This window comes from Arvicanthis niloticus, chromosome 11, assembly GCF_011762505.2.
Source record: "Arvicanthis niloticus isolate mArvNil1 chromosome 11, mArvNil1.pat.X, whole genome shotgun sequence".
Lineage (NCBI taxonomy): Eukaryota > Metazoa > Chordata > Mammalia > Rodentia > Muridae > Arvicanthis > Arvicanthis niloticus.
The window spans coordinates 53,469,471-53,497,465 of record NC_047668.1 but is presented as its reverse complement, the minus strand read 5'-3'; the positions used below and the strand labels follow the sequence as shown (position 1 = coordinate 53,497,465).

Below are 27,995 nucleotides of genomic sequence, written 5' to 3'. Positions count from 1 at the left end.
TGAGACAGGCATCCAGTATAATCATCATTTTTATTGTATCCTTCGGTGACACTTTTTAACTTCAGAGGAAAATATACTTTTAGGGAAAGGTATTGTCATTTCTTAATCATCAAAGACACTGCACTAAAAATTGAGTTTATTGCAGATAAGAACAGAATGATTCCTAAGTGTCTCCCTTGGTCCCTTTCAGAAGGATTCCTGCCAGCAGGTAACTTCCTCTAAAGCATCCGTCTTCAGTGGGCCCTTGCACAGATCAAGAATCAGGATATGTGGCTGTCATAACCTTTGGAAAGTGACAAGAGAAAAGATTTGAGTGTGCCATAGGAATAAAGTGCTTACAGGACCAGAGAGTCCCTTGGCTAAGGGGAGCCAGTTCTTGAAGCCACTCTGGCCAGAGCTGATTCCTCACACAGAATCTAGCCCTCAGCCCTTCTTGACACTCATTCTCAGATTATCCTATGGCTTCAAATAACTTATCAGGATGACTCAAGTAGGACGCCCAACCTAGTAACTCCTCTGATCTCTGGACTAACCCACCTTCCCACTTCACTGCTCCTCTGGAACAGTAAGTTAAAAGCTAAATGTTGCTAACTGTAGCTGAATATTGCTACAGTATGTTTGATTTTAGCCTTAGAATCTTTTGGGGACTGTTATGCTTTAAATGTGTGAAGGTAAGTCTTATATGATTTACAAAAAAGATCAAGAACGTGTGTGTGTGTGTGTGTGTTCTTCCTTTAATCCTAGCACTCCAGAGGCAGAAGTAGTCAGAGCTCTGAGCTCTGTGAATCTGAGGCCAATCTGGTCTATACAGCAAGTTTCAAACTAGGAAGAGTAACATAATAAGACCCTGTCTCAGGAGGGATGGCCAGATGGCCATGAGAACGAATGGAAATCTGCAACTGACAGAATTGGGAAGATGGGGGACATCTCTAGGACCAGATAGAGACCTGGGATAATATGTACCCAAGAATCAATGGGAGTGACCTTAGCTGTGACTCAGCATTGGGGATATGGAACCTGAAGAGAACACCTCCTGTAGCCAGATAGGAACCCCAGTGGAGCAATAGGGACACTAACCCACTCACAAAACTTTTGACCCAAAATTTATCCTGTCTACAAGAAATGCAGGGCTGGGTATCAGGGTAGGGCTGAGTTGAGTACAGACTGAGGGAATGGCTGACCAATAACTGGCCCAACTTGAGACCCATCCCATGGGTAAGCACCAATCCCTGACACTATCAATGATACTCTGTTATGCTTGCAGACAGGAGTCTAGCATGGTTCCTCTGAGGCAGCTGACTCAGACAGATGCAGGCACCCACAGCCAAAGAGTGGATGGAACTTGGGGACTCTTATAGAAGAAGTGGAGGAAGAATTGTGGGCCCAGAAGGAGATAGGAACTTCACAGGAAGACCAACAGAGTAAAATAACCTGAACCCTTCGGGCTCTCAGAAGACTGAACCACCAACCAAAGAACATACACAGGCTGGCCCTAGGCCTCTCTGTACATATGTAAGAGATGTGCAGCTTGGTCTTTATGTAGGTCCCAAACAACTATAGCAGGGGATATCTCAAAAGCTGTTGCCTATACATAGGATATGTTCTTGTAGCTGGGCTGCCTTTTCTGGCCTCAGTAGGAGAGAATATGCCTAGCTTCTCAGAGACTTGATGTACCAGGGTTGGGGGTAGGGTTACCTGGGGGTCCACACTCACTCAGAGGAGAAGGGGAGGGGAGATGGAGGAAGGACTGTAGGAGGGAGTGGCTGGGAGGGGCAGTGAGTGGGATGTAGTGAATATGTGAAAAAAATTAAAAATAAAAATTAAATTAAAAAAGACCCTGAATCAAAAGAACAAACAAACAATACACTCATCCATATTGGTATTTTAAAAAGTAAGAGGTTTAATGAAAAAGAAGGATTTCTTTTTCTTGAACAATGTTGGTGTTTTCTGGGTCCCTTCCCTCAGTCACTACTACAGAGAAGTGAAAGGCAGTTTCTAAACTCCCTCCCCAGGCCTGAGGTCACTGAACAGGGAAGCTCTCATGAACAAAGACCAGCTCTCAGCCTTGTACCTTGAAGAAGACTGTTGAGCCAGAAATGTAGTTTAGTTTAGCTTGAACAAAGCCCTGAGTCTGATCCCCACCATTGCATAAACTGAGCATGTAGCAAGCACTCAGGAAGTGGGAACAAAAGCATCTGAAATTCAAGTTTATCCTTGGCTAGATAGTGAGTTTGATATCAGCCAAAGTTACAGGAGACCTTGCCCTGTCTAAAAACAAAACAAAAACAAACAAACAAACAAACAATCAACAACACACATCTCTACCTAAAGGTGCAAAGATCCCTCATGTCACTTATAGCAACAGACCAGATGATTAGAAAATGAATCCAAGTTACATTTTTGGAGAAACATGGTCTCAAGATAAAAACTACAGGAGTTCCAGTAGAGGCTTAGGGCCAGAGACAACTCTTAAATTAGCTGGGAGGAAGTCATGCAGAGATCTCCTAGCTCTAAGAAGTCTCTCTTAGTGATGATGAGAGGGGAAAAAAGAGGCCATTTTTAACATGTGCCAAGCTTCCTGCCCCCACTACAACAGCTTTCCTTCCTCTTACCAAGGCTCTAAAAAGATGAAGAATCACAGAGTTAAGACACTGAGATAAGGGGCTGGAGAGATGGCTCATCGGTTAAGAGTACTGCTCTTCCAGAGGTCCTGAGTTCAATTCCCAGCAACTACATGGTGGCTCACAACCATCTGTAATGGGATCTGATGGCCTCTTCTGCTGTGTCTGAAGACAGCGACAGTGTGTGTGTGTGTGTGTGTATACATACATATATGTGTATATACATACATATATGTATGTATAGGTATATATACATATATGTATGTATAATTATACAATTTTAATTATACATATATACAAGTATATAGTGTACATATATATTTTATATATATAATAAAACTTTTTTTAAAGACACTGATAAAAAAATGCATGAGGAAAAGGATGAAAGGCAACTTCTTCCTTCTGTTTTTTATGCCAATAATGGCAGCAGCCCAGTGACGCTGACATGCTCATCATTCTTCCAAGGCACGTTAATTACTGAAGTGAGATGAGACCCTTTGTCATCAGAAGCACTTACCATTTAAGAATACGGAGGGTGGGAAAACTGCCTTCATCAGAGCATGCTTATTGCTTACTTGTTCATCAGTTTCTTTTTTGGGATGCAGGAGACTGGACTTTGTACATGCCAGGTAAGTGCTCACACTGGGCTACATGCCTAGCCCCAAAGCATGTTTACATAAACCACTAGAGGAAAACTAAATTGCTTAATAACTCTATAAATGTAGATTTGTAATGGTAAAAGGTATCTTTAATTTATCCCCAGAAAGTATTATCTTTATTTTTGTACTTCTTCCTTATGCTTGCCCTGAGCTCCACTCAGACTTCTGAGTCCTGAGTAGGACCATCATCCATCCAGACCCTCAGGACAAAAATCTCAAGAATATAGCTGTCTTTGGTTTCTTGCTTTCATTCATTTCTCATATCAAGCACTAATATTCTGTTAGCTTGCTCACTAGCAGCTCCCATGACCACATAGCCATCACTAGGCCTCAGGTTATCATGCTCCTGACCCAGAACCCTGACCAGCTAGACTCCCCACTTCTGTTCTGGCTTGTGTCTAATTGGGTACAAATGTGTCAGGTGTAGTGAATGATACACACCTGTAATCCTAGCACTTGAAAGGTGAAAGTAGAAAGATCAAGAATTCCTTCCTTAGCTACATAGAGTTCAAGGCCAGCCTAGGCTACATGAAGCCATGATACCTTGTCTCTAAGAAACTAGTCAACCACCAATTAGAAAAAAAAAAGAAAAAAAGAAAGACAGGAAAACAAAATAAAAACTACCCCAAAAGGTATTTTGGTATATCTCCCCCCGGAGCTTTGGGATGGCTTTTGCGCGAGTGGGCACCTGCCTCCTCTCCACTTCCCTCTTGTCAATGTCACTCTACTCAATCTGCTTTCTACACCAGTCTCTCCTCCTGGAGACTCTTCCCCTGAAACTCTTGGCCCACCCTCAGTATCTAAGACCATGGTTCAATGTCAGCAACTCCAAGAAACCTTTCCTAATTTTTCCATTTAAAAGTGTCCTCATCCATCCCCTTTCTTGCAACCCCTTAGCTATTTTCTTCTCCTCACTTTGTTAACTCACCTGTTATACATTTATTTTGGTTGTTTTCCATCTTTGCCACAAGAGCAGAGGTTTGCCTGTTATGTTCACCACTAGGACTCCAGCCCCTTATATACAGCCTGACTCAGAGCAGCTATTTGTTAAAATATAGGGGAACAAAGTAAGCAACCACATGGAAAAATACTAAAGCATGCCAGGAAGAGAAGGTCAAACACAGTGCTGACAATTTAACATGCTTTCATGAGTGCAAGAAAAAACCCTTTCGGGGTCAAGCCACTTCTGAAGTGACTGACTCCATAGACCCAGCAGTGGGAAGGAGACTGAAGTATAAACATACCCTCTGTATCTATGGTGTCAGACTGGGTGGTAGACAGGGTGTGTCGAATGACACCACTATACTGCAGTTACCTTGGGATGAGAGCTCTCTAGACACTTTACATTTGGGAGCTGTTACTTTAGTTCTTAAAGTTTACTACTTTTAGTGTTGGTCCTTTTCAAAACTAACTCTTGATTGAATTAAAAGAAACAACTCTGGGGGCCTGGCTTGACTATAGGCAAATGGAAGAGAGTGGGGTAGAGGTAATATAAAGAGTGGGTATCAACTCAGGAGCCAAGGACCTCTACCACGAGGCATGTCCACTATGGCTCCACCAAGCTGCCTCTGAATAAGGACACCTGCCTCAGTCTCTTCTACTCTATCACCCACTGGAGAGATGCTCCATTGCCTCCTCTCTTCTAAAAAGCCTGCCGTATCAAGAAGCTTAGACTTGGATGCCAGCCAATGCTGCCTTGTGTATCACAGAATAGGACCGACTGTCTCAGCTCTCACCGCATCCTGGTTAGCTCTCATCCCTTTCTACCTCCTGGCATAGGTTCACAGAATGGTGACCTTCAGAGTTGATCCCTTTGGAACTTGGGTTATTTCTCTCCTGGAGACATGGAGCTTCCTTGTCCAGACAGGAGAGTCCATTGTTTCTGCAGGGAAGAACCAGGAGAAATTCTCTTAACATTTAACTCAGTAGATCTTAATATTTTTATTAAATATCTAAGTCTATATGGTCTGTTTACATCTACATTTTATGAAAGAGAACTGCCTTGCTCCAGCATTATTTTGTCTGAAACCTCTGGGCTGTGTAATCAAACAGCTGAGTGACGGTCCCTTGTCCTGAACGACCCCTCAGAGTTGTGCATTTGCTGTCCCTGGAACCCTGATGTAGTAAAGCTGGCCCTCCACATCCTGGTCAGAGTGACTATCTTGTAGCAAGCTGCTCTCAAGCTGCTCTTTGCGGCAGACTGCAGCTAAACAAGCCATGCTTCCTTGTCTTTCCAAGTGTTTGCAGGAACCAGCATCCCCTAATGAACATGGATGGGGCACACATACATGTATCTCTCCCAGGATCTTTTTTCTACGCCTCATACTGTCCAAGCCTGTTGTTATCCATGCTGCTTTAACACTGGGTTGCCCTCTAAACCCAGGTTTCCATGAATTCTTCGTAGTACTTGAAGTCCTACAGAGAACATGGCTGGTAAAGGGGTGCAGTTAGGGACTGGGAGGAGAGAGGACAGAGTAGATCTGTCCATACGTACTCACTGCTCCGTAAGGAACCTCTAATAAGTTTATTTTATTCATTAGGATGAACTTGAACAGGTCATTTTAGGGTTGTTGACACCAGTGCAGTTTGGGGGGATGTTTTTATATCCCCCAAAATCATACAACTCCTGCCTTCTCCATACCTGCTGTCATTGGGCTACTTCTCCATGCATAGAAGCTAGTCTTACTCCTTTTCGAGGGGGAACTGGCCGACTTAAGCCTCTAGTCTAAAATGGAAGTTCCCAAGTACTCAAAAATGCAATATTATGGGGGCTGGAGAGATGTCTCAGAGATTGAGAACACTGACTACTCTTCCAAAGGTCCTGAGTTCAATTCTCAGCAACCACATATTGGCTTGTAACCATCTACAAGGAAGTCTGGTGCCTTCATCTGGCACATAATAAATAAATCTTTTTAAAAATGCAATTTTCTTATCTGGGTCATACTCTAAGAAGTTTATGAGCTGGGCAGTGGTGGCGCACACCTTTAATCCCAGCACTTGGGAGGCAGAGGCAGGTGGATTTCTGAGTTCGAGGCCAGCCTGGTCTACAGAGTGAGTTCCAGGACAGCCAGGGCTACACAGAGAAACCCTATCTCGAAAAAACCAAAAAAAAAAAAAAAAAAAGAAAAGAAAAGAAATTTATGAAAACAAATCGCCCCCTTTTTGGTACCATTAATAAAAATTACAGTTAATATGTTTGTTTTTGGAAAACAAGATGGCTCAACAAGTAAGAACAATTGCTGACAAGTCTGATGACTTGAGTTTGATCCACAGGACACACGTCATGGAAAAAGAGAACTAACTTAGGCAAATTGACCTTTGAGCTCTACCTGTGTACTGTGTTACACACTTGCATGCTCACTATCCCCACCCTCCCTTCCTCCCTTCCTCCCTTCTTCCCTCCCTCCCTCCCTCCCTCCCTCCCTCCCTCTTCCTCTTTCTCAGTAAATAAATATATAAAATAAATATAATTTAAATGGACTATTATTTTTGTTTGTTTGTTTTTTGAGACAGCATTTCTCTAGGTAGTCCTAGATGTCCTGGAACTTGTTCTGTAGACCAGGCTGGCCTTGAACTCAAAACTCAGAGATCCTCCCACTTCTGTCTCCCGAATGTTGGGATTATAGGCAGGCAGCACCCCTGACTGGCTTGGAATATTATTTTTTAAGATGCTGGTTATCTAAAACCTCACTCAAATACAGTGACTGTCTTGGCAACCATGGCACTTAGAGGTTATGGAGGCACTGGCTCCTGTGGACCTGATATACAAGTAAACCGGGCCTAGTTTCAACACTTTTATTCCTTCTATCCAATGAACAAAAGATCAGATTATAAAGCTGCACGGCCAGAACACTGAAAAGTCCACAGCAGCCAATTCTATCCCAAATATTATCTGTTGCTATTGAGTTTTTCCTGAGACAAGGAGGCCGGTCTCAGACTCTAGGACTCAGCCTCCAGTGGGTTGATCACAGGTGCATACATGAATCCAGTCCAATCTCTTCTTACTTTAAATCACTCTAATGCCTGTGAGATTACTTGTGAAAATGACAAGCATCTCCAATATCTCACCAGCTTCTGCCACACTATATTTAATTAACCACATTCTTGGCTTATTAAGGGAAAGTGAAATAAAACTACCACAGTGAACGTCAACACATTAAGAAACTGAGAGTTACTGGCCAGCCTCCTATAAAAAGGAAGTTAAGCTCTATTCTGTTCTACCTTGCTAGGTCTTTAACTTTAATTCTGATCAGCAGTTAAAGTGATGTCTTTTAGGACACTCAGAGGTGTACAGCTGTCTGCACTGTCTAACTGTCGGCTATTGGTGGGCCCAGCCTTGTGCTCAGTCACACATTCCCAATCTCACTCCAGCCTAAGTAAGCTTTTCCCCACAGTGTTTTCCTTTCCTTATCATTCACATGAGATAATCACATCCTGTGAGTACACAACACTGAGCTTATCTGTTCATTAGCTGATGAACATCCAGTTTCTAGTGTTTGTGAATAATTCTGTTATAAATATACTCATTTCTTCTGAATATAAACCTAGCAGTAGGCTGGCCATAGTGGTGTATGCCTTTAATCCCAGCACTCAAGGGGCAGAGGCAGGCAAACATAGTGAGTGAGTTCCAGGCCAACCAGGGCTACATGTGAGACTCTGACTCTGACACACACACACACACACCATCCAAATAAAATCGGCAGAACTTGTAGCCCACATGGTAACTTCATGTTTGCCATTTTAGAAAACGGACGAGCTGTTTCCCAAAGACTCTGCACTATCTTACATTCTCTGTGGCAATGAGGAGAGATCATATTATTTATAATCAGATTATAAGAAGTTATCTTTCTCTACAATTATGTAGAGAAATCTCTATCCCCACACAATTTTCTCACACAGGATCTTGCTATGTAGCCCAGGCTATCCTCCAGATCTTCCTGTTTCAGTAGTACACAGGTGTGTAACTTTAATTTTTTTCAAATCCTATTTTTAATGATGGCTCTTAAACACTTTAACCTCCCTTTTAGCCCACCACCCACCAGAGGTAATGGGAAAGAAAGGATACAGCAGAAGTAGACCTGTTTAGAAAGGTTCTTTGGAGCAACTCCTGTCTGTGTTAGCTGGAAATCAGCAGTTCAGTCCACAGGTCAGCAGCAGCAGCTCGATCCACTCGCTAACACTTCATGGATACACCAGCAGTTCAGTAGAGTCTGGATAGCAAACACGAATCAGCAGTGGTGGCACCACCTAGCAGAGACAGCCAGGCCTCAGCCTTGGCACGAGTCAGCAGGAGGGACCAGGAGGAACGCCAGAAGTTCTTGGCTGTGCCTCTCAGGGAAGCGAAGATCACCGAAGAAACCCACAGGCATTGCACAGCGAGCTCTATAAGCAAGCCTAGCTCAGCCCTCATCACTGTCCGCCGAGTCCTATTTATACCCTCCAAACATCACGTGTGCTCCACGGGTCTTGCCTCAGCACGTGCATCTGTCTCAGCTGACATCACTCTGCCAATCAGCCTGAGTCCGAGGAAGCCGCAAGAAACTGCAGCACACCACCAGAAGGTTTTTTTTTTTTTTATTTTATTTTTTGGTGCGTTTCTCTCTATGGAGTCCCAACAAATGCAGCTCAACTACACAATGTAAGGCGGACCAATACATGTGTGTTGTTAGCAAAGAATCCTTCATCACGTATCTGTTCACATGCTTGCTTTAGCAGAACATCCTCTCTCCTGTGTCTGCTTCTGCGAAACGTTCCTTCATGAGTCTGCCTTTCACCTGTGTCCACTTCAGGAAAACATGTTTGCCCCAGCAAAACACCATCCAACACAACTGATTTTCCAGAGAACCCTGAAGTTTCCACCTCACTACCACACACTCCTCTGTGTGTGTGAACTGTGAGATTTTAAGTCAATGCCTAGTTAACAGGTCTTGCATGGTCAGCCGCAGGTCTATGAGCCACTTCCCTACTGTACCGTCCACTCTAACCACACACAGGATCTCGTCTCAAGCTAAGACTCTCACAACCTTAGTACAAGCTGTGAACCATTTCCAGCCCCACTTTCATACTTTCTGATTCTGTGTTCTTTATTCCTTTAACCCATAAAAACATAGAAAAGAGACCTTACCCTGAGTGGTGTTGAGGCCTCGGCCTTAACGCAAATGATCTGGAAGGGTGGTAGGGAAGGCAACACAGCCAAACATCTTAAATGAAAAGACAGAAAACTTATAGAATAACAGGCTTACTTGTAAATGATCATCATTTCTTCCTCCCGGTATTCCAGAAAATTAGGCACCCTTTTCAATGGACTCAAATCAAAACTACTAGCATTAAAATTCATCTTCACTTTGAACCTTTAACAAGAGAATGTGTGTCAGGATGTTGCAAAACAATGTTCATTTACATTTAAGCATTAAATTATTGTTAGTAGCTAACTGCCATAAATATGGTTTCAAAATACCATTCCTTGACACTGCTGTGCCTTTTCAATGACACTAGTTGTTTAAGAGTTTTTGAAACCATGAAGACTGATGTGCTGTTCTCTGAGAACCAAGATTAGTCAGGAAAAGTTGAAATCCTCCCCTATCCTCTGGGAGCTTACATCTCATGTAAAAAGAAGTCAAAAAGCCAGGTGTGGCAGAGCAGGCCTGTATTTCCAGCCCTTAGAAGGCAGAGGCAGGAGGACTACCACGAGTATGGCAGCCATAGGTGATAAACACATATGGTAACTATCTTCTAAAACACTAGGCTGGAAGCTTGGTTCAGTATTAATGCCCAGGAAGCATGAAGCCCTCCATTTGGTATACATGCTCCAACTTCCAATTGTCTCTGACTTGATTTTTGGCCCTCCAAGTATTGAAACTATATAAATCTTTTCTTTTATCACATCAATGTTTTTTATTTTATTCTTCTACCATTATCCTGAGACCCTCATACAACATCCCCACTGAAAAACAAACAAACAAAATCAAAATCTTGGGGCTGGAGAAATAGCTGGACTGCTAAATCTTCTTTTCCAGAGGACTTGCGTGTTTGCCAACACCACTCTGACAGCTCACTATTCCCTGGTAACACCAGCCCCAGGATGGCTAATGCTCTCTTCCAGACTCAGCAGAAACCTGCACTCATGGTCACATATCCACATGCAGGCTCACACATGTACACAGAAATTAAAGATAACAACATCTTTCTAAAGAGAAAGAGAAGAGAGAGAGAGAGAGAATGAGAGAAAGAGAGAGAATGAGAGAAAGAGAGAGAATGAGAGAAAGAGAGAGAGAGAGAGAGAGAGAGAGAGAGAGAGAGAGAGAGAGAGAGAGAGAGACAGTGTGTGTTAGTTGTCCAGGGGTCTGGAGAGATGGATCAGCCATAAAGAGTACTGGCTGTTCTTCCAGAGGACCCAGGTTCAATTCCCATCACCTACATAGGCAGTTCATAACTGCCTGAAACTTCAGCTCCAGGGTATCTGACACCCTCTCCTGACTTCTGTGAGCAGCACACACATTGCATACTTTCATACACATATACATAAATAAAATAAATCTTTGTTTCTTAAGGCCTCTAGAGTCTAGAGACAATAACTATAAGAATACCAAAACTTAGATCAACTTCTGACCAATAAACCAAGTCTCCCAATACTACTGTGTGACAGAAGAGGCAGGTCAGTTTCTAAAGAAAAATACTGAGTCTGTACTATTTTTCCATCCTAAATATCTAATATCCAATTTTTAAACTCTAAAATTAAGGTCAGGTGTGCTGGTACGTGCCTTTAAACACAGCCCGTAGGAAACAGAGGCAGGAAGATCTCTAGAGATGAGTTTGAAGCTAATCTGATGTACATGTGGAGTTCCAGGCCAGCCCAGGAAACAGTGGGAACCTGTCTCAAAAAACAAACAAACAAACAAACAAAAGAAAACACTGGGCTGGAGAGATGGCTCAGCAGTTAAACACAGTGGCTATTCTTCCAGAGAACCTAGGTTCAATGCCCAGCACCCACATGGTGCCTCACATTTAACTCCAGTCTCGGGGTATCCAATACTCTCTTCACTCTCTTCTGACATCTTTAGGCACCAGGCACACACCTGATGTATAAACAGACATGCAGGCAAAACACACACACACACACACACACACACACACACACACACAGACATGCAGGCAAAACACACACACATATAATGTTTTAAATTATAAAATCATAAGACATGCAAAATAGGTAAAATAAAATGCCTAGTGAAGATATAAAGCAACCAACAGAACCAGTCTGAACCAAATTCAGAAATAATCCTTATGTTGGATCTATCAGATTGGAAATTTTAAGTAACTATGATTAGTATGACTTTTGATAAAAATCAGGTTGAAAAAGTGGACAGTGTGCACCAATGGATGAAGAATTTCAGAAAAGGTGAAAACTATAAAAAATCTAATGGAAATGCCAAATATGGTGATGTCACAGATGGTGTGTTTGACGGTTCATCAGTAGACAGCACACACAAGGACACTCTGTGGACTTGCAGACAGCTCAGTAGAAATCATCTAACCAAAACACGAGAAGAAAAGGTAAAGTCAACCAATATCAGAAGACTTACAGAACTGAGGACATTATCCACGGCCACAAATATATAGACTTGTAGGAACTAAAAGCAGACAGAATGGTACCTAAGAAATATTTGAAGTGATTGTTGTCCAGCCGTTCCCCACCCCCCAAATTAATGAACTATATATAATGACAAAAACAAAAATGTCAGAGAACTCTAAGAGGAAAAAGTAAAATAAACTTAGATACCTCAAAGTCTATCTGATAAAAACAAAAGCTGGAGAGTCTTGAGAGTACACAAGAGAAATATCACATACAGAGAGAGGAACGATGAATCACAACAGACTTTATTTTTTTAAAAAAATTACTGAAATATAGCACTATCTCAGGAAAGAATTTTCAATGTCTAAGAAGACCACACCTTCTATTATGTCAATCATTACCTGCTCCTTTTACAAAATTCACTTTCTATATAGCTCATGGGCACTTTCAGCCATCCATTTGGAGTTATGCTTTGCCGGGAATTAGAAATACTCGGGAACCTGGAGTGCAGCTGGGCCTCCTCAATCTCTTTAAATTCTTTCATTGTATAGATTTTGCCTGCAAGAAAATTAGTGACCTACATCAGCGTGCTCAAGTGCACCTGCCACTACCTGTGGGCAAGAAACCATGGAATAATCACGTACCAGTCTCACACTGCAGGAGAGTTCTCTTTTCATCATCCTTGTCATATTGGGCTTTTTTCAAGGGGTCACGAAGTGGTGGCATGATAACCTACAAAAGAAAGAACTTTTTTGAGGATGGGGCCACAGTCTGAGAATTAGCATTCGATCCAACCTAAGCACTCATGTGTTCTTATGCTAGAAGTTATGAATACGAGACATATAAATTATATGCCCTTTATATGTATTAACCATTAAAAAGAGATGAGGGCACTCTGACACTTCTCTAATGAGATCATATAGCCAAAGAGGAAGGTTAGCTCTGTGTGTGTGTGTGTGTGTGTGTGTGTGTGTGTGTGTGTGTGTGTGTGAGCGCGCGTGCGCATGTCCAGGGCTACGGGGTATTATACATGCGTTGTTAATGTGTATTATGTATGCATGTGTGCAGATACACATGCAAACATGTGTATGGTTCTGTTCAGTTCAGAGGCTGATGTCAGCTGCTTTCCTCTATCATTCTTTGAATTACTTTTTATGACAGGGCTTCTCACTGAACCTGAAGATCACTGTTTAGACTGGTTTGCCAGTGAGCTCCAGATCCATCTGGCTGTTCTACCAGCACTGGGTTACAGGTTTATGCTATGATGTCAGTCTTTCACAGGGTGTTAGGGAACCAAACTTAGCTCCTGTGCTTGTGTAAGTAGGCATTTTACTAACTAAACTATCTACCCAGCCCAAGGCAAGGTTAGCTTTTATTTCAAAGTTTGGGTTTAGTCTTTATAAACTCTGCTGCCATTATCATATATCCCTAAATCTAAATAATCACTTTCCTTTAATACATGGAAATATGTGTTATATATATACATATATATAACACACATATGTTTTATATATATATATATATATATATATATATATATATATGTTCATCTACATTCTAATACACAACCAGCAACATAATAATTATATAAAACTTAACATAATATTCAAAATTTAGATTATCTATAAAGCATTAAAGGACTAAATGTCTTTTCCTGGCCAACATTACTAAAATAAAAATTCAACATGAGACAACAGCATTCAGAATCCATCACAGTCATGGACTAGCCTACTCCTGTGAAAGGTTCCCTACGTGTCTTTCCAGTAATGATTAGACTTGTTTTCTTAGGTAACTGTAACAGAGAACATGACTATTCGAACTTAACAATGAGTAGAATGCCCTCTCCAGTCTGCTTTTGCACACATTATGGAGTATAAAACAAGATGAGCAAGCATTAACTTGCTGTCTAGGGACAATTCTAGCATCTTCATTATTTGTATGTGACTTTTTGATGAATGAAGACATAAACTTTTAAACTTTAAATAAAGTAACAAAAATCATAAGTTTACTCAACAACTATGTCATGTCCCTATTTCTACTGAATTCTTACATTTTGGGATACATAATAATGACTAAGTTTTTAACTTGTGGACCACAGAACCCAGTTAAAATACTACAACCTAGTAATTCTTAAAAATACAATTTAAAACTTATCATGCTCACTTTATCAGAACACATATTACTACTGAACAGTACAGAAAATATTAGCATGGCCCCTGTGTAAGGAGGGCACACAAAATCATATAACATTTCACTTTTCTGTTTGGTCTAGTTGAAACAGGGACTCATGTAGACCAGGTTGGCCTGGAACTCAAGTGTGTGTCACTATGTCAAACCTCTGCATTCCATATTTTTTCCATATGTAAGAAACAAACCATAAAAAGTTGTTGATAGCTCCAAAGAACTTGTATCTGTATCACTTAGATATGTTGATCTTGGATACACACACACACATATTTAAAATTAAGACTAAGAAATCTTTTATTATTTGAATAATTCTATCATATTTGAAATATCTTTTATTTAAAATTTGAATTTTTCAAAACAAAAACTTTAGTACTGCTTTATATTTTTGTAACTGTCTTTAATGTCTTCCTTAAAATAAAAGTTCGATTTCAGCCTGTTTCTGCATATAATCTGCTTTGATTTGTTGTAGTTGAAGGTGAAAAATGCACACAGTATACATATTAAGAAAAAAGCATTTAACAGCCTTCTCACATCACTATGGATATTCTTTTTAAAAACTGTGTATTTGTATTTTGTGAGTACAGGTGCAATATGGAGGTCAGAAGTCAACTTCCAGGAATGGTTATCTTCCATGGTGACTTACAGGGACTGAAGTAAGGTTGTCAAGCAGTTTTATCTTCAGATCCACCACATGGGACCTACCCAGTGTGAATATTTTTAGTTGACACTTTATTCAAAGTTAACAAATGATTGTTTCCTTTTGCTTGTTTTTATTTTTTTTAATTTTATTTTATGTGTATAGGTGTTCTGCCTACATGTATATCAACATGTGCTTACCTGGTTCCTACAAAGGTTGAAAGAGAGCATCAGATTCCCTGGAACTGGAATTACAGACAATTATAAGCTGCCAGGTGTATGCTGAGAATCAAACCCAGGTCCTCCGAGAATACTTACAGCCAGTGCTCTTAACCTCTGAGCCCTCTCTCCATCCCCAAGTTTCCTATATGTTAGTCATGATATGGAATCCTAAAGCCACTCCAGAAAACATTTAGAATGAATCCTTTCCCTGTGTATGACTTTAAAGCAGAATGAAATGGTTATCTGGGAGGAATGTAGTCTGAGGCATATAAGGTCTTCCAAGAGTTTCGACATCTCATTATATAATACCAAGGCTCACACTCACTAATAGCATTGCCTGTCTAGCCAGCCAAGTTTGGGTAGTCAGCCATGTGAGTTTGGAAAGTTACATTTTGTCACTAGTAGTGAGCATTGTTATCATCACTTCATTCATTTTCCAGAAAATGTCTGCCAACCAGGCAAAATTTAATAACCATGGTGTGTAAACCATTATTTCAGGTAAAAATGTTGTCTCAAAAAAGAACAAAGCTAGCCTGTTCTGCTCCCAATTTGACAGCCATACTTCATTTCACCACACAGCAGAAGTCTTTTCCGTGTGCTTTCATTTGTCAATATTGCAACTGTTTGCTATGCCAAAGGAACATGATTTAGGGAAGTATTTTTCTATGATTTATTTTTATTTATGCATATGTGTGTCTATGTACATGTGTCGTGTGTGTGTGAATCCCTTGGAGGCTAGAAGAAAGCATTCGATCCCCTGGAACTGGAATTACAGGCAATTATAAGCCACCTGGCACGAGAATCAAACCTGGATCCTCTGAAAGTACAGCAAGTGCTCTTAAACACATAAACATCTCTCCAGCCCCATTTTGTTGTTGGTTTGGTTTGGTTTTTGAGATGTAGCCTCAGCTACATCCTCCTGCCTCAGCTTTCTGACTGCTGAGATTACAGTAATGTGCCTACATGTCCATCCCTAAGTTGAACAATTTTTGAGTACAGCTACATATATCAGATATACAGAAAGGCTATAGACTGATATGAAAGAAATAAATCCTCTGCACTCCTAAAAGTCAGGTCCTTCCCATGCCAGGAAAGAAGACGGGTTCATTTTGATTGGCCTAGGCTGTCTCTGGGCCATCAGCAACCCATTTTCTGTACAAGGAGAGATCAAGGTGGGAAAGATGGGTAACAATGGACAGCTCTACTTAACAAGCCAGAATTGAGAGCAAGAACAATTATTCTCATGGAGTAACAATGCTAAGCCCACACACGTGGCCAGTATTGGAGCCACAGCATCATAGGGCTACAAGGATGACTAGTGTGACCTTAAATCTGTCCGTACCAAGAGTTAGAAGGCTTCTGAGACTCTTCTTAGGAGATGCTATAAAACATGGGTAACAGACCTATGCATATTGAGTTTCTATATAATGGGTTGAATTAATATTAGATTTCTCCCTGATTTGGACATATGGAGACACATTAGTTCTAATAAAACATCTCTTAAAATGAAAAAAATTCCTTGATGGCATAAAAAAAAAAAGCATCTTTGTTATGGTGGGTATTGGACACAGGGCCTTACACATGCTGAGCAAATGTTCTACCACTGAACTGCATCCTTTTTGTTTATAATTTTTAAAAATTGTATAGGTATGTGTAGAGATGCATATACATGCATGTGGAAGCCAGAGGTCACCCTTGGGTGTCATTCCTCAGGAGCCATCCTCCTTGCTTTCAGATACCAGGTCTCATAGGGACCTGAGACTCATTGATTAAGCTAGATTGGCTGACCAATGAACCCCAAAGATCTGTCTGTCTTGACCTCTGGGAGTGCACATCTTCATGCCCAGATTTTTATATGAATGGTACAGTTGAACTTAGGTATCTAATGTTTGAGCAGCACACATTTTACCAACAGAGTCATCCTAGACCTCTTTTTTTATTTCAGGGTGTCTGTACGATGCTCAGGTTAGGCTTTAACTTGTGGATCTTCATGGTCAGCCAGAGGAGTTACAATCACAGAAGAGCACAACCATACCCACATAAAAACTTCATTAACAAATTACTTGAATACAACCATACATTTTCTTCAGACAGTTCTTGATGCGATACTGCAGACAGAGACAAGCAGATCTCTGTGAACCCAAGATCAGCCTGAGCTGACCTTGAAATAGTGAACTTCAGGCAGCCAACAAAACTATACAGTGAGATCCTGTCTCCAAAAAGGAGGACAGGGGTACAGCACAGGTTTAGCAGTAGTTAAGAACACATATTGCCCTTCCAGAAGTCCTGAGTTCAGATTCTAGTACTCATGTTAGGCAGGTCATAAAAGCCTGTAACTCCAGCTTCAAAGGATCCAATGTGTTCTTCTGGCTTCTGTGGGCACTCACATGCAGATATAGCCCATACAGAACATGTGCACGTACATATATAAACTTTAAAAGACATCTAAAAAATAAAAATTGATTGTGAAATATGGTGATTATATTTAATATTATTAACTATATTCTATATAGTTATTATATAGATCTATTATATTATATAGATTATATCAATATATAATATTATATAGATCTATTATATAGATCTATATTATTTAAAATTTCTGAAAGTGAATTTTAAGTGTTCTCTTTAAACAGTGGTAAGTGGAGCCCGTAAGACAGTTCAGGAGTAACAGTGCTCATCACACAAGCCTAATGCCTTGAGTTGGCTCCGTGGAGTTCACCAGTGGAAGGAGAAAACTCACTCCCAAACTTTTCCTCTTAGCTCTCCACACACCATGGCATATGCATGTCCTCTTAGCTCTCCACACACACATGCCCATATACACACAATAATAATAATAACAACATAAATTTCAGAAAGTGATAAATATGTGAGCTAATGCATGTTAATGAACTCCATTTAGCCACTTCATTAAGAATTTCCAAATAACATATGACAAACTATAATATCTATTTTTGTCTATTTTTTAAATGCAAGAGAGTAATGGTTCAGCTGACCATATATTAAAGTTATTTCAAAATGTAAAAAAAATGTAATTTGCATATATCAAAAATTTAGCTCCTCTTCCAAGAATGTTAAATGAAATTACATTCATTTTTACTGTATATGACAACCTACTTCTTACTATCAGCAGAATCTGGTAATGTGACAGATATCCTGTGGTGGGGACAATTTTACTGCTTTGATCTTTGATCCTATGAGTACAAATTCATCACAATGGGACAGGCAAATATTTAGCACTATTATGGACCCAAGGGTCCACAGAAGCTCAATCTAAGAATGGCTGCTAAAATCCCAAGGATTCAGATTACTTTAAAAAGGAAACATGGAATTCAGTTTAAACTACAGTATGAATATCTGTGTCCCTCCCTTAATTCATATGTTGATAACAATGCAATGTCATAAAGAGGAGGACTCTTAGGACGTGATTAGGTCAAATGGGTGGAACCCTCCTGAAAGAGGCTTTGTTTGTTCTTACACCATGTGAAGACACAGAAATTGCCATCCTTCAAGACTGGTCTCCACTAGACAGAGTGTTGACAGCCTCATCTTATACTTCTTAGCTTTCTTGGTTACTTTTCTATTGATGTGATAAAACCTGTGACAAAGGCAATTTATAAAAGAAAGAGTTTAACTGGGAATATAGTAACAGAGGGCTAAGACTTTATGATGGCAGATTAAGGGCACAGAGGTCCATGGCTACAACAGTCACTGAGAGATCACATCTTAATCCATAGCCACAAAACACAGAGCACACAGAGAACAGCATTGAATCTTTTGAAACTTCAAGCCTACCCAGTGACACACATCCTCCAACAAGGCCACACCTCCTAATACTTCCCAAACAGTTCCACCAGCTGAGGACCAAGTATTCAAATATATAAGTCTATGAGGTCCATTCTTATCTGAACTACCACACTAGCCTGTAGAATCATGGGCAATACCTTTTTGTTGTTTATAAATTACCTAGTTCTAAGTATTTTGTTATAGCAGCAGAAATGGACTAATAGGGTAACAACAACTCCAGTTTCAAATCACAGTTCCACCTCTATGTTAGTTATTACTTAGTATGTTTAAGACTCTAAACTCTAATTCTCACTTATGTAAATAGGGTCTATAGCACACACACAAACACACACAAATTCAGAAGAAAATGGAGGGAACATTGTAAAAATACCAGCAGATTAAAAGTGTCTTATGACCCTAGACAGTTTTATTGGGAAGTTTGTTTGTTTTAGAGTATCCACTATAAGTAAAATATAAAAATGGACAATAGTTTCAGTATATATGCCCTATTATTCAGGCAGTTTGATAATATGAATTTATCAATTCTAATTCTAGTAACTTGCACTAAGGAAAAATAAAACCTAGCTACAGAGGTAAGTGTCATAAAATCATTTGTAAGAGCAATACTTAATTTGTAAGAGCATAGCAAGGTATGGTAAATGATAGAGACTCATGTAAGCTCTGCTATTCACAGGTGGATGCTTTCACAAATGACCTATCTGTGCTGTACCGCCTCATCTTGAATTACCTTACACAGCAGCAGTGGAGATGAACTAAGAAACCGTAGGGATAGGGGTATATCTCAGTGGTAGAACATATGCTTAATATGTAGAAAGAAAAGCAAACGTGGTTAACGCCAAATAAATAAGTAAATAAATTAAATCCAGAAAGATATATAAAAATACAATCAATTAGTTTTGGGTAATAAAATTTTTAGTATTTTTTAAAATCAGTTTTCTCATTTGTTATAAGAACGTAATAGTGCATGCTTTTAATCCAAACACGAGGGAGGCAGATGCAGGTGGACCCCTATGAGGCCAGCCTAGTCTACATAATGAGTTCCAGGACAGCCAATGCTACATAGAGTGACCCTCTCTCAAAGCACAAACAAACAAACAAAAGAATGTACTACTGTTGTAACAAGCTTTAAAGTTTTTGAAAATGTTTAAACATTTCTTATTATTTAGTTATTATATAGATTTTTGTGTTTTCTGGAGATAACTCATCTTTGGCCTTTGAGTTATTTATTCCTTTGTAATCTATGAAGATAGGAAAGCACTCTCACAATGCTACTAAGCTTTCATAAGTCACTACAAGGCAATGCATACGTTAAGGCTGCTCAGAACAACCAGACACATACTATCACAGTTAAGAAACCTGCCCTACCTTCAGAAAATTGGGGTCCTCTTTGCTCATATAGAAAGGATCATATTCTTTTGGATCATAATGCTCTATAAATGCATTTCCCTATAAAAAGGAGATAAAACCACACATAAGAAAGAGGTACACAATCAATTCTGAGGATGTCAGATCTCAAATGTTAACCAGTTTGAACCTCCTGCCCCTCAGTTATAAGGAACAAAACTGAGGCATTGAGCTCCATTCCCTGTCCCACACAGTTCCAGTCCTATGCTTCAAAACAGCATCAATATCATTCCTCCATGCAGAAGATATCTCAGTGGGTAAAGCCCCTTTACCAACAGACCAATAGACCTCAGTTTAATCCCCAGAACTAATACAATGGAAAAAACTTTGACTTCCCTGCAAGCTCATAAATATAAACACACACACAAGTGTGCATGCATACACACACACACACAAGTGTGCATGCACACACACACACAAAGGTACATGAATAATAAATACAATTTAATTTTAAAAGAATATACTATCTGTACCGGCTGGTTTGTGTCAACTTGACACAAGCTGGAGTTATCACAGAGAAAGGATCTTCAGTTGAGAAAATGCCTCCATGAGATCTAGCTGTAAGGCATTTTCTCAATTAGTGATCAAGGGGGGAGGGGCTCTTGTGGGTGGTGCCATTCCTGGGCTAGTAGTCCTGGGTTCTATAAGAAAGCAAGCTGAGCAAGTCAGGAGAAGCAAGCCAGTAAGTAACATCCCTCCATGGCCTCTGCATCAGCTCCTGCTTCCTGACCTGTTTGAGTTCCAGTCCTGACTTCCTTTGGTGATGAACAGCAATGTGGAAGTATAAGCTGAATAAACTCTTTTCTCTCCAACTTGCTTCTTGGTCATGATGTCTGTGCAGGACTAGAAACCCTGACTAAGACACTATATCAGAGTATAGATTGCATATAAAAAGAAGAGAAAGAGGCAGACTATTTGGACAACTAAAAAGGAGGTGGACAAAGACAACCCTTTAAACCAGTATGAAAAGTATAAATGATCTCTTAGTACCTTCTTATTTGAATGTTTCAAAAAACTGTCTAATTCTTGACGTCTTCTCTTTTTAATGTTCTTATGTGAATGAACTTTTTCTATAATTTTCTTCTGGAGAGGATCTGCCACGCGTTCAACCCATTTTTTATACAACATCTCTTTTTTTCTTGTGTTTAAGAAGTCATGGTGATGTAAATACTTATCTAGTTCCTAGTAAACAGTGACAGAAAGACAAACATAGCTTCCTGAAGCTTTTATATCCTAAAATTGTATAAGATTCAAACTTCATAAACCTAAATTGTTCCTAAGAATAACCCATTCATTCAACCCATTAACTCTCACTATTTGGCACACACTGCCAAAACCAAGGATACATAGACAATGGAGGCAACACGCCCACCCTTCCTGATGATCAAATACACAAGGCCAGTGAGATAACTCAGCAGGTAAAGACACTTGTCACTCAAGCCTGGCAACCTGAATGTGATCCCAGAACCCATATAAAGGTGAAGAAGAGAACAAATTCCACAAAGTTGTCCTCTGACTTCACATGTGTGCTGTGGCATGTGTGTCCACACACACACACATCATACATATATACACATCTATAATAATAAAAAATAAAAGTTTGATTTAAACAAAATAAAATATACCACACATTGTAAGGAGAGACAATATTAAGAAATATAGTATACATTGTCAGTGAAGTTATCCTAGAAGAATTATTTTGTGTGTGTGTGTGTTTGTGTGTGTGTATTGTGTGTTTGTGTGTGTATGTGTGTGTATATCTGTGTGTGTCTGTGTGTTTGTGTGTATGTGTCTGTGTGTCTGTGTGTGTGTTTGTGTGTGTCTGTGTGTGTGTGTGTGTGTGTGTGTGTGTGCGCGCGCGCGCGCGCGGTTGCGTCTGCCTGGGAGGTGTTAAAGGAAGTCCTCCAAAGTTCAGGAGACTGACGATCATTAGCTCACTCTCAGAGATGTCCTCCATTTAATCCCAACTGCTAATGAGTGCCTTTAGTTCTATTTTCTATATGATCTAAAACTTTGAACTTTACTCAAAAATTCTTGAGTAAATACTACATTGAAAATGAAAAAAATATTTAAGATGCATTTTGTAGCCAACTCTTACCTTCATTATATAATTTTCTCTATATAAAATTGATTGGACAGCTGCATCAGTATCTTCTTTAGCTAAAGCCTACAAGAAAAGAATTAGTCCAAAAAATCAAATCTTGAAAGATCATTAGCATCATCTGTGCCTACTATATTTTTATGTTACAGGCATAGCCCTCAAGCATTCTCTGTAAATCCAATTTTCTGTATCACTAAGCACTTTTTCAAATACTATTTTGGTCTTTCCACTCTTGGTTACAGCTCATTCCAAGGTAAGAAATAATTCATCTCACAGATATTTTCTGCCCAAGGACAGTCAAATGACTTTCCCAGAGCCATGTCATAGTTAGAACCATCTTTCCCCATACCTGATAAAATGTTTTCACCTTCCTGGACTAAGACAGATATTCATAGGCCTCTATTTGAGACATCTTAACAATAGAAGACAGACTAATCTTGCTGTACATTTAAAGTAAGGCTATGCCAGCTTAACACCACCTTAGGCAAAGCTAAACCTAGAGAAAAAAAAAAAACACCAAGATATAACAACACAAGGTCTAAGAGAGTGGGTGCATTCCATGTCATGCTCCTCTGACTGCTTTTTGATAATAAATTTACCTGTTGATTTGTTTTTGAAATTGCTTTTTAAAAACTGAAATGTAAAGATTATGGATAAAATGAAACATGGAAAATTTTTATCTACAAAATTACATGAAATGTAAAAATATTATAAAATTATGGCTGTATATTTATAAAATTTAATAGTATATTGAAATACAAAGACATTTGTCTTTAAAGTCTTCTTACATTGTTTTAAGACAGAATCTTATAATGTAGCACAAGTTGGCCAGGACTGATTATCTAGCCCAGGCTGACCTCAAACTAGTGTCATCCATTCCTCATCTCAGTCTCCCAAGTGCTGGGAGTACAGTCCTGTATCACCAACCCAGCCCATCTTGTGTTCTTTAACTAATCTTCCATGACAATTGACAAGTTGCTTAGTAGACTGAAACATTTTTTCTCAAAGGCAGTAGAGACATAAATATAACAAATAAATGAATAAATACATTTATCATTCTTGAAGACCTTGTAATCACCTATAAATTTACGTATTTTTGTGTGAATTTAATGGAGTTTTGTTGTAGTTTGATTTTGAGACAAGGTCTCAATATATAGCCCTGGCTATCCTGGAACTCACTGTGTACCCTAGGCTGTCCTCAAATTCACAGAGATCCACCTGCCTCTGCCTCCTGAGTACTGGGATTAAAGAAGTGCACCCCCACACCCACTAGACCACAATTCAAACTCAGATGTGTGTCTAATATTTTTTGAGGGAACAGGATCTGGCTATGTGTTCTAACATGTCCTAAAACTTGCTCAGGAATCTCAGACTTGTGATCCTCCTGCCACAAACTCCTAAGTGCAAGGATTACAGGTGTGAACCAATGCCCTTGACTTCACAATTCATTTTCTTTCCTCCTTTTGCACAGAGAGTTGCTGGTTCTGACAAGACTGTTGCCCTCAAGTAAGATTGGTAGTGGATTAATACTCTAGCTCCAGACCAAATAATAATAATATGTGTGTGTGTCTCTGTATATATATATGTGTGTGTGTGTGTGTGTTGTGTGTGTGTGTGTATGTGTACACACACATACACAACAATCTGAAAATCTGAAGACACTGGAGAATGACCAAAAGGCTCCATATCCTTTTGCCAGACTAATTCAACCAGAGCTAATGGAGGTAGCAAAAATTCACACAAATGTGCTCTCACTGGTTGAGGAATTAGAAAGCAAAGTTCATGGCAATTATGGAAGACTTTTTTCCCTAACAGTGATACAGATTAATATTTATGATAATCAAATGCTCTACTACTAAAGCACTTGAACTGTCTGTGGACAGGGCTTTATGCTGCCTAACTAAAGCTTAAGAAAAGTAAAGCGTTTCACCTGCTGCTAACTGACATACAAAGTTTAGAGCCTGAACTGGGCTCTAAAGTCAACTGCCTAGTAAACTCAATATTCTTTATGACATAAAAGAAGCCAGGTCCTCTATAATGCATCATTCATAATGTCTAAAATAGAATCTAAAATTACTACTCACAGACAAAAAGGAAAGTGTGACCCATAATTACAAAAAAAAAAAAAAATCAGCAGAATCTGAGATGGTCCATATATTGTAACTGAAAGATAAAGACTTCTGGAGTACAGCTTCATACACAAGCCCTAATTCCAGTTATTCCAGGTACTCAGGAGTCTGCTACAAGAAGACAGAGAATGGAAAACCAGGCTATGCAATACAGTGAGGTCCTATTCAAAGGAAAATATTTCCAAAATATTCCTCCCCGCTAAAAATATACTAACAATGAATGGACAGACTTAGACAAACAGAAGAAAAGAACCAGCGGAAAAATCTAGTTCTTAAATTTTAAAAAGAAACAAATCTCAGTGAGTTTGTCAGAAGATTAGAGATGACATAAACCAGAATCAGTAAATATGAAAGTACCCAGGCTTAGCGACATGAAGGCTGAGACAGGAGGACTAGAATTTGAGGGCAGCAGAGAGCAGAGATCTTGTCAGAGAGACAAAAGTGGGGTTGCCAAGGGAGGAGGGAAAGAATACCTGAAAGAGGAGGGGAATTTTGGAAACTGTAAGCTAACATATACAAGAAATCCAACAAACTCCAAGTAGTGGAGAAATTAGAGCCATCATACATTGCTGGGAATATATAATGAAATGGCACAGTTGCTGTGGGGAATCTCTTTGCTGGTTTCCCAAAAAGTTATATATATTTATTTGACCCATCAAGTCCAAGACTATGTTACAAGAGAACTGAAAACATGTCCAAACTAAAAGTTATACACAAATGTTCCTGAGAGCAATGTTCATAACAAAACACTAGAAACAATTCAAACACTCAGCCACTGATGAGATAAAATGTGGTATCCAAGCCCTATAACAGGACTTCGTCATAAACAGGATGAAGTAGAGACCAGAGAGGCAGCTCAGAGGTTAAGAGTGCTTGCTGCTCTTCCAGGAGGAAGTTCAGTTCCCAGGACAAACATCCGGTAGCTTGAAACCATTCCAGCTCCAGGGAACCTAACACCTCCTCTGACCTGCACAAACACCGGCACACATATAACATATAATTTAAAACACCATGAAATAATACATGGTACAACATGGTTGAACCTTGAAAGCATTATTCTACATCAAAGAAACCAGTCACAAAGGATCACCTATTACATATAACTCATTTGTATAAATGTCTAGAATATGAAAATTCACAGAGTTAGAAAGTAGACTACTGTTACCAATAACTAGGGGGCACAGAAAGAAGAGTGACTGCCAAAGAATATAGTTGCTTTTTAGAATGATGAAATGATGAAACTACTCTGGAATTAAGAGAGTGGAAGAAGTTATATATCCTTGTGAACAGACTAAAAGGATATTGAATCATACACTTTAAAGTAGTGACTGGTATGTTTATAAATTATATCTCAGTATTAAATTTTCAATAAAAAGGAACAAATACTTGAACAAACTTCACTAAAAAAGACATATAAATAGCAAGCAAGCCGGGCAGTGGTGGCACACACCTTTAATCCCAGCACTTGGGAGACAGAGGCAGGTAGATTTCTGAGTTTGAGGCCAGCCTGGTCTACAGATTGAGTTCCATGACAACCAGGGCTAAACAGAGAAACCCTGTCTCAAAAAACAAACAAACAAACAAAAAAAAAAAAAAAAAAAAAAGCAAGACTTGAAAAAATGCCCAACAAATAAAATTTTAAAAATCACTATTAATTGGCAGCTTCATAAAAAGTTAACTTAATTTACTATATAACCAATCATTCCACAACTAAATGTTACCCAAAGAAAATGAAAACATGTCTATACAACGATGCAAATATAATAACTGCAAATTGGAAACAACCCAAATGTCCATCAATTAATATATCCATTAAGTAGAACAGCAGTTGCTTTTTTAAAAAACTGGAATATATTGATACATATAACATCATGGAAGAACTTAAAAAATAATTTTAAGTGAAAGAAGCCAAATTTAAAAAGACTACATAGGGGCTGGAGAGATGGCTCAGCGGTTAAGAGCACTGACTGCTCTTCCAGAGGTCCTGAGTTCAATTCCCAGCAACCACATGGTGGCTCACAACCATCTGTAATGGGATCTGAGGACAGTGACAATGTACTCACATATATAAAATAAATAAATCTAAAAAAAAAAAAAAAAAAAAAAAAAAAAAAAAAAAAAAAAAAAAAAAGACTACATAGGAGCCAGGCACTCTGGAAGCAATGACAGGCAGATCTCTGATTGTCAGACCAGCCTGGTCCACACAATGGTTCCAGGACAACCAGGATTACTCAGGGAAACATTGTCTCAAACAAACCAAAAAACCCAAGGAAACAAAACAAATAAACAACAACAACAACAAAAAAAAACCAGAACAAAACAAAAAAGAATACATAAGTTTTCATTGCATAAGGATTTTTTTAAATAAGCAAAACCATGACAGAATGATTACAGAAAATGAGAGAGGTGGGGGTGGGGTGGAGGAAGAGTATCCCAAAAGAACTCGATGAGAAAACTGGGAATACTGAATATATTATCTTGATGTGTAAAAACGGCTTCAGGAGCATATATATATTAAACTTATCAAATTATGCATTTCAAGTGTGTATATTTATTTCATACCAATTATATCTTAATAAAACTCTTTAGAAAAAATTACAACATATTGAAGTTTAAGTAGGTTTTTAACAGCTTTCTTATATTGTTAAAATTTATAATCAATGGTTTGTGATTCTATTTTAGGCTCCTAAATAAAGAACAAAGTCAGTAAGTAACAAAGTGAGCAGAGCAAAGGGGATAGGCTGTAACCAATAGAGTAAAATAGAAAAATAAAATAAAAGTATATACAAGGCACCTCTCTAAGCAAGAACCTCAGCAGCTAAACAACTGTACCTCCATAAAAGAAAGCGACTGTGGTTCCAGCCACTCTTTGGAGCTCTTGAGCTTTGGAAGCTTGCCAGTTACCATATCATCTTGGCTCCTATTTTTCATTGTGGTCATCAAGTAACAGCGTTCCTAAAAAAAAGCTAAAATGGTAGTTATTTTGTAATTAAAATTCACAATCATTTCCTCTTCCGTTTTATAGTCAACCTTGGGCACTTATGGAACGAGTCTTCGAAAACGGGCTATCCATGTTTTCCTTCCCCGGTGTAGCTCGAAACGGGGCTCTCTTGAAACCCTCCTGGCTAAGACTCTAGTTCCCAGCAGTTCCGTAGGTTTGATATGACATGAATGTTAGAGTTGAGACTTCCAAGCTATTGACAAGTGAATTCTTGGAGAAGGAAGAGAATTTGGAACAAAACTCAGGCCTTCAAGCTCCGACAGATCCAAAGCCCTCCCCAGGGCCTGCATGTGAGGGAGAAGGGGACTTCTGGGTCTGCGCCCATGATGGACTTAGGGCACCAGTCCCGCTCACCAGGGAGTACAGGGTCCCCAATCACAGGCTCTGACACAGACCGCGTGCGCGAGCCGCCGTGCCGTGCAGGCGTCCTCAGGCCCTTCAGCCCCCTCTGGTGGCCGCAGGCCCTTCGGCTCTTGACACAACAATGAGCACGAAACCTCAGCCCGAGACCGTGGTTTCAGAACGCGCCGACGTTCGGGCCTCTTGTCTCCTGGACGCGGGCCCCACGCGCCCCTCAGCCACGGGGGAAAACAAGAACGCGCGCGCACCTCGTCAAACAGGAGGAGTGCGGCGCTCAGGCCTGGGCGGGAGGC

The 27,995-nt window shown here is 39.6% G+C and overlaps 1 protein-coding gene and 1 non-coding gene across 14 annotated transcripts; one reads left to right on the top strand and one right to left on the bottom strand.

The window, feature by feature from the left end:
• Nucleotides 1–11: 11 nt before the first annotated feature.
• On the bottom strand, nucleotides 12–27,858 carry Fam228b (family with sequence similarity 228 member B). 13 transcript variants are annotated; one of them, XR_013113220.1, is made up of 9 exons: nucleotides 27,174–27,858; nucleotides 22,210–22,278; nucleotides 21,102–21,293; nucleotides 20,073–20,153; nucleotides 12,497–12,584; nucleotides 12,254–12,410; nucleotides 9,405–9,480; nucleotides 5,017–5,162; nucleotides 12–283 (listed from the first exon to the last, which is right to left on the bottom strand). XR_013113220.1 is itself a non-coding variant. In XM_076942149.1 (9 exons), exons 1-8 carry the CDS (start codon nucleotides 27,279–27,281, stop codon nucleotides 5,027–5,029), a joined length of 939 nt encoding a protein of 312 aa, XP_076798264.1. In that variant the 5' UTR covers nucleotides 27,282–27,858; the 3' UTR covers nucleotides 12–283; nucleotides 5,017–5,026. The 13 variants fall into 13 exon arrangements, 9 of the variants coding, with proteins under 9 accessions (XP_076798264.1, XP_076798266.1, XP_076798267.1 ...); XM_076942149.1 differs by lacking the exon at nucleotides 9,405–9,480 and adding an exon at nucleotides 9,523–9,630; XM_076942151.1 differs by lacking the exon at nucleotides 9,405–9,480 and adding an exon at nucleotides 9,523–9,630 and having other exon boundaries at nucleotides 5,077–5,162.
• Nucleotides 14,010–14,113, top strand: LOC117717465 (U6 spliceosomal RNA). Its single transcript, XR_004607942.1, has one exon. It is a non-coding gene; the product is annotated as a U6 spliceosomal RNA (small nuclear RNA).
• Nucleotides 27,859–27,995: the final 137 nt, after the last annotated feature.

Coding starts and splice junctions, on each gene's coding strand:
- Fam228b (XM_076942149.1), bottom strand. CDS start 27,281: ATGACCACAATGAAAAATAGGAGCCAAGATGATATGGTAACTGGCAAG. Junction 12,585..20,072: donor AGGACCCCAATTTTCTGAAG/GTAGGGCAGGTT, acceptor TTTCTTTTGTAG/GTTATCATGCCACCACTTCG. Junction 12,411..12,496: donor TCTCCTGCAGTGTGAGACTG/GTACGTGATTAT, acceptor ATTTTCTTGCAG/GCAAAATCTATACAATGAAA.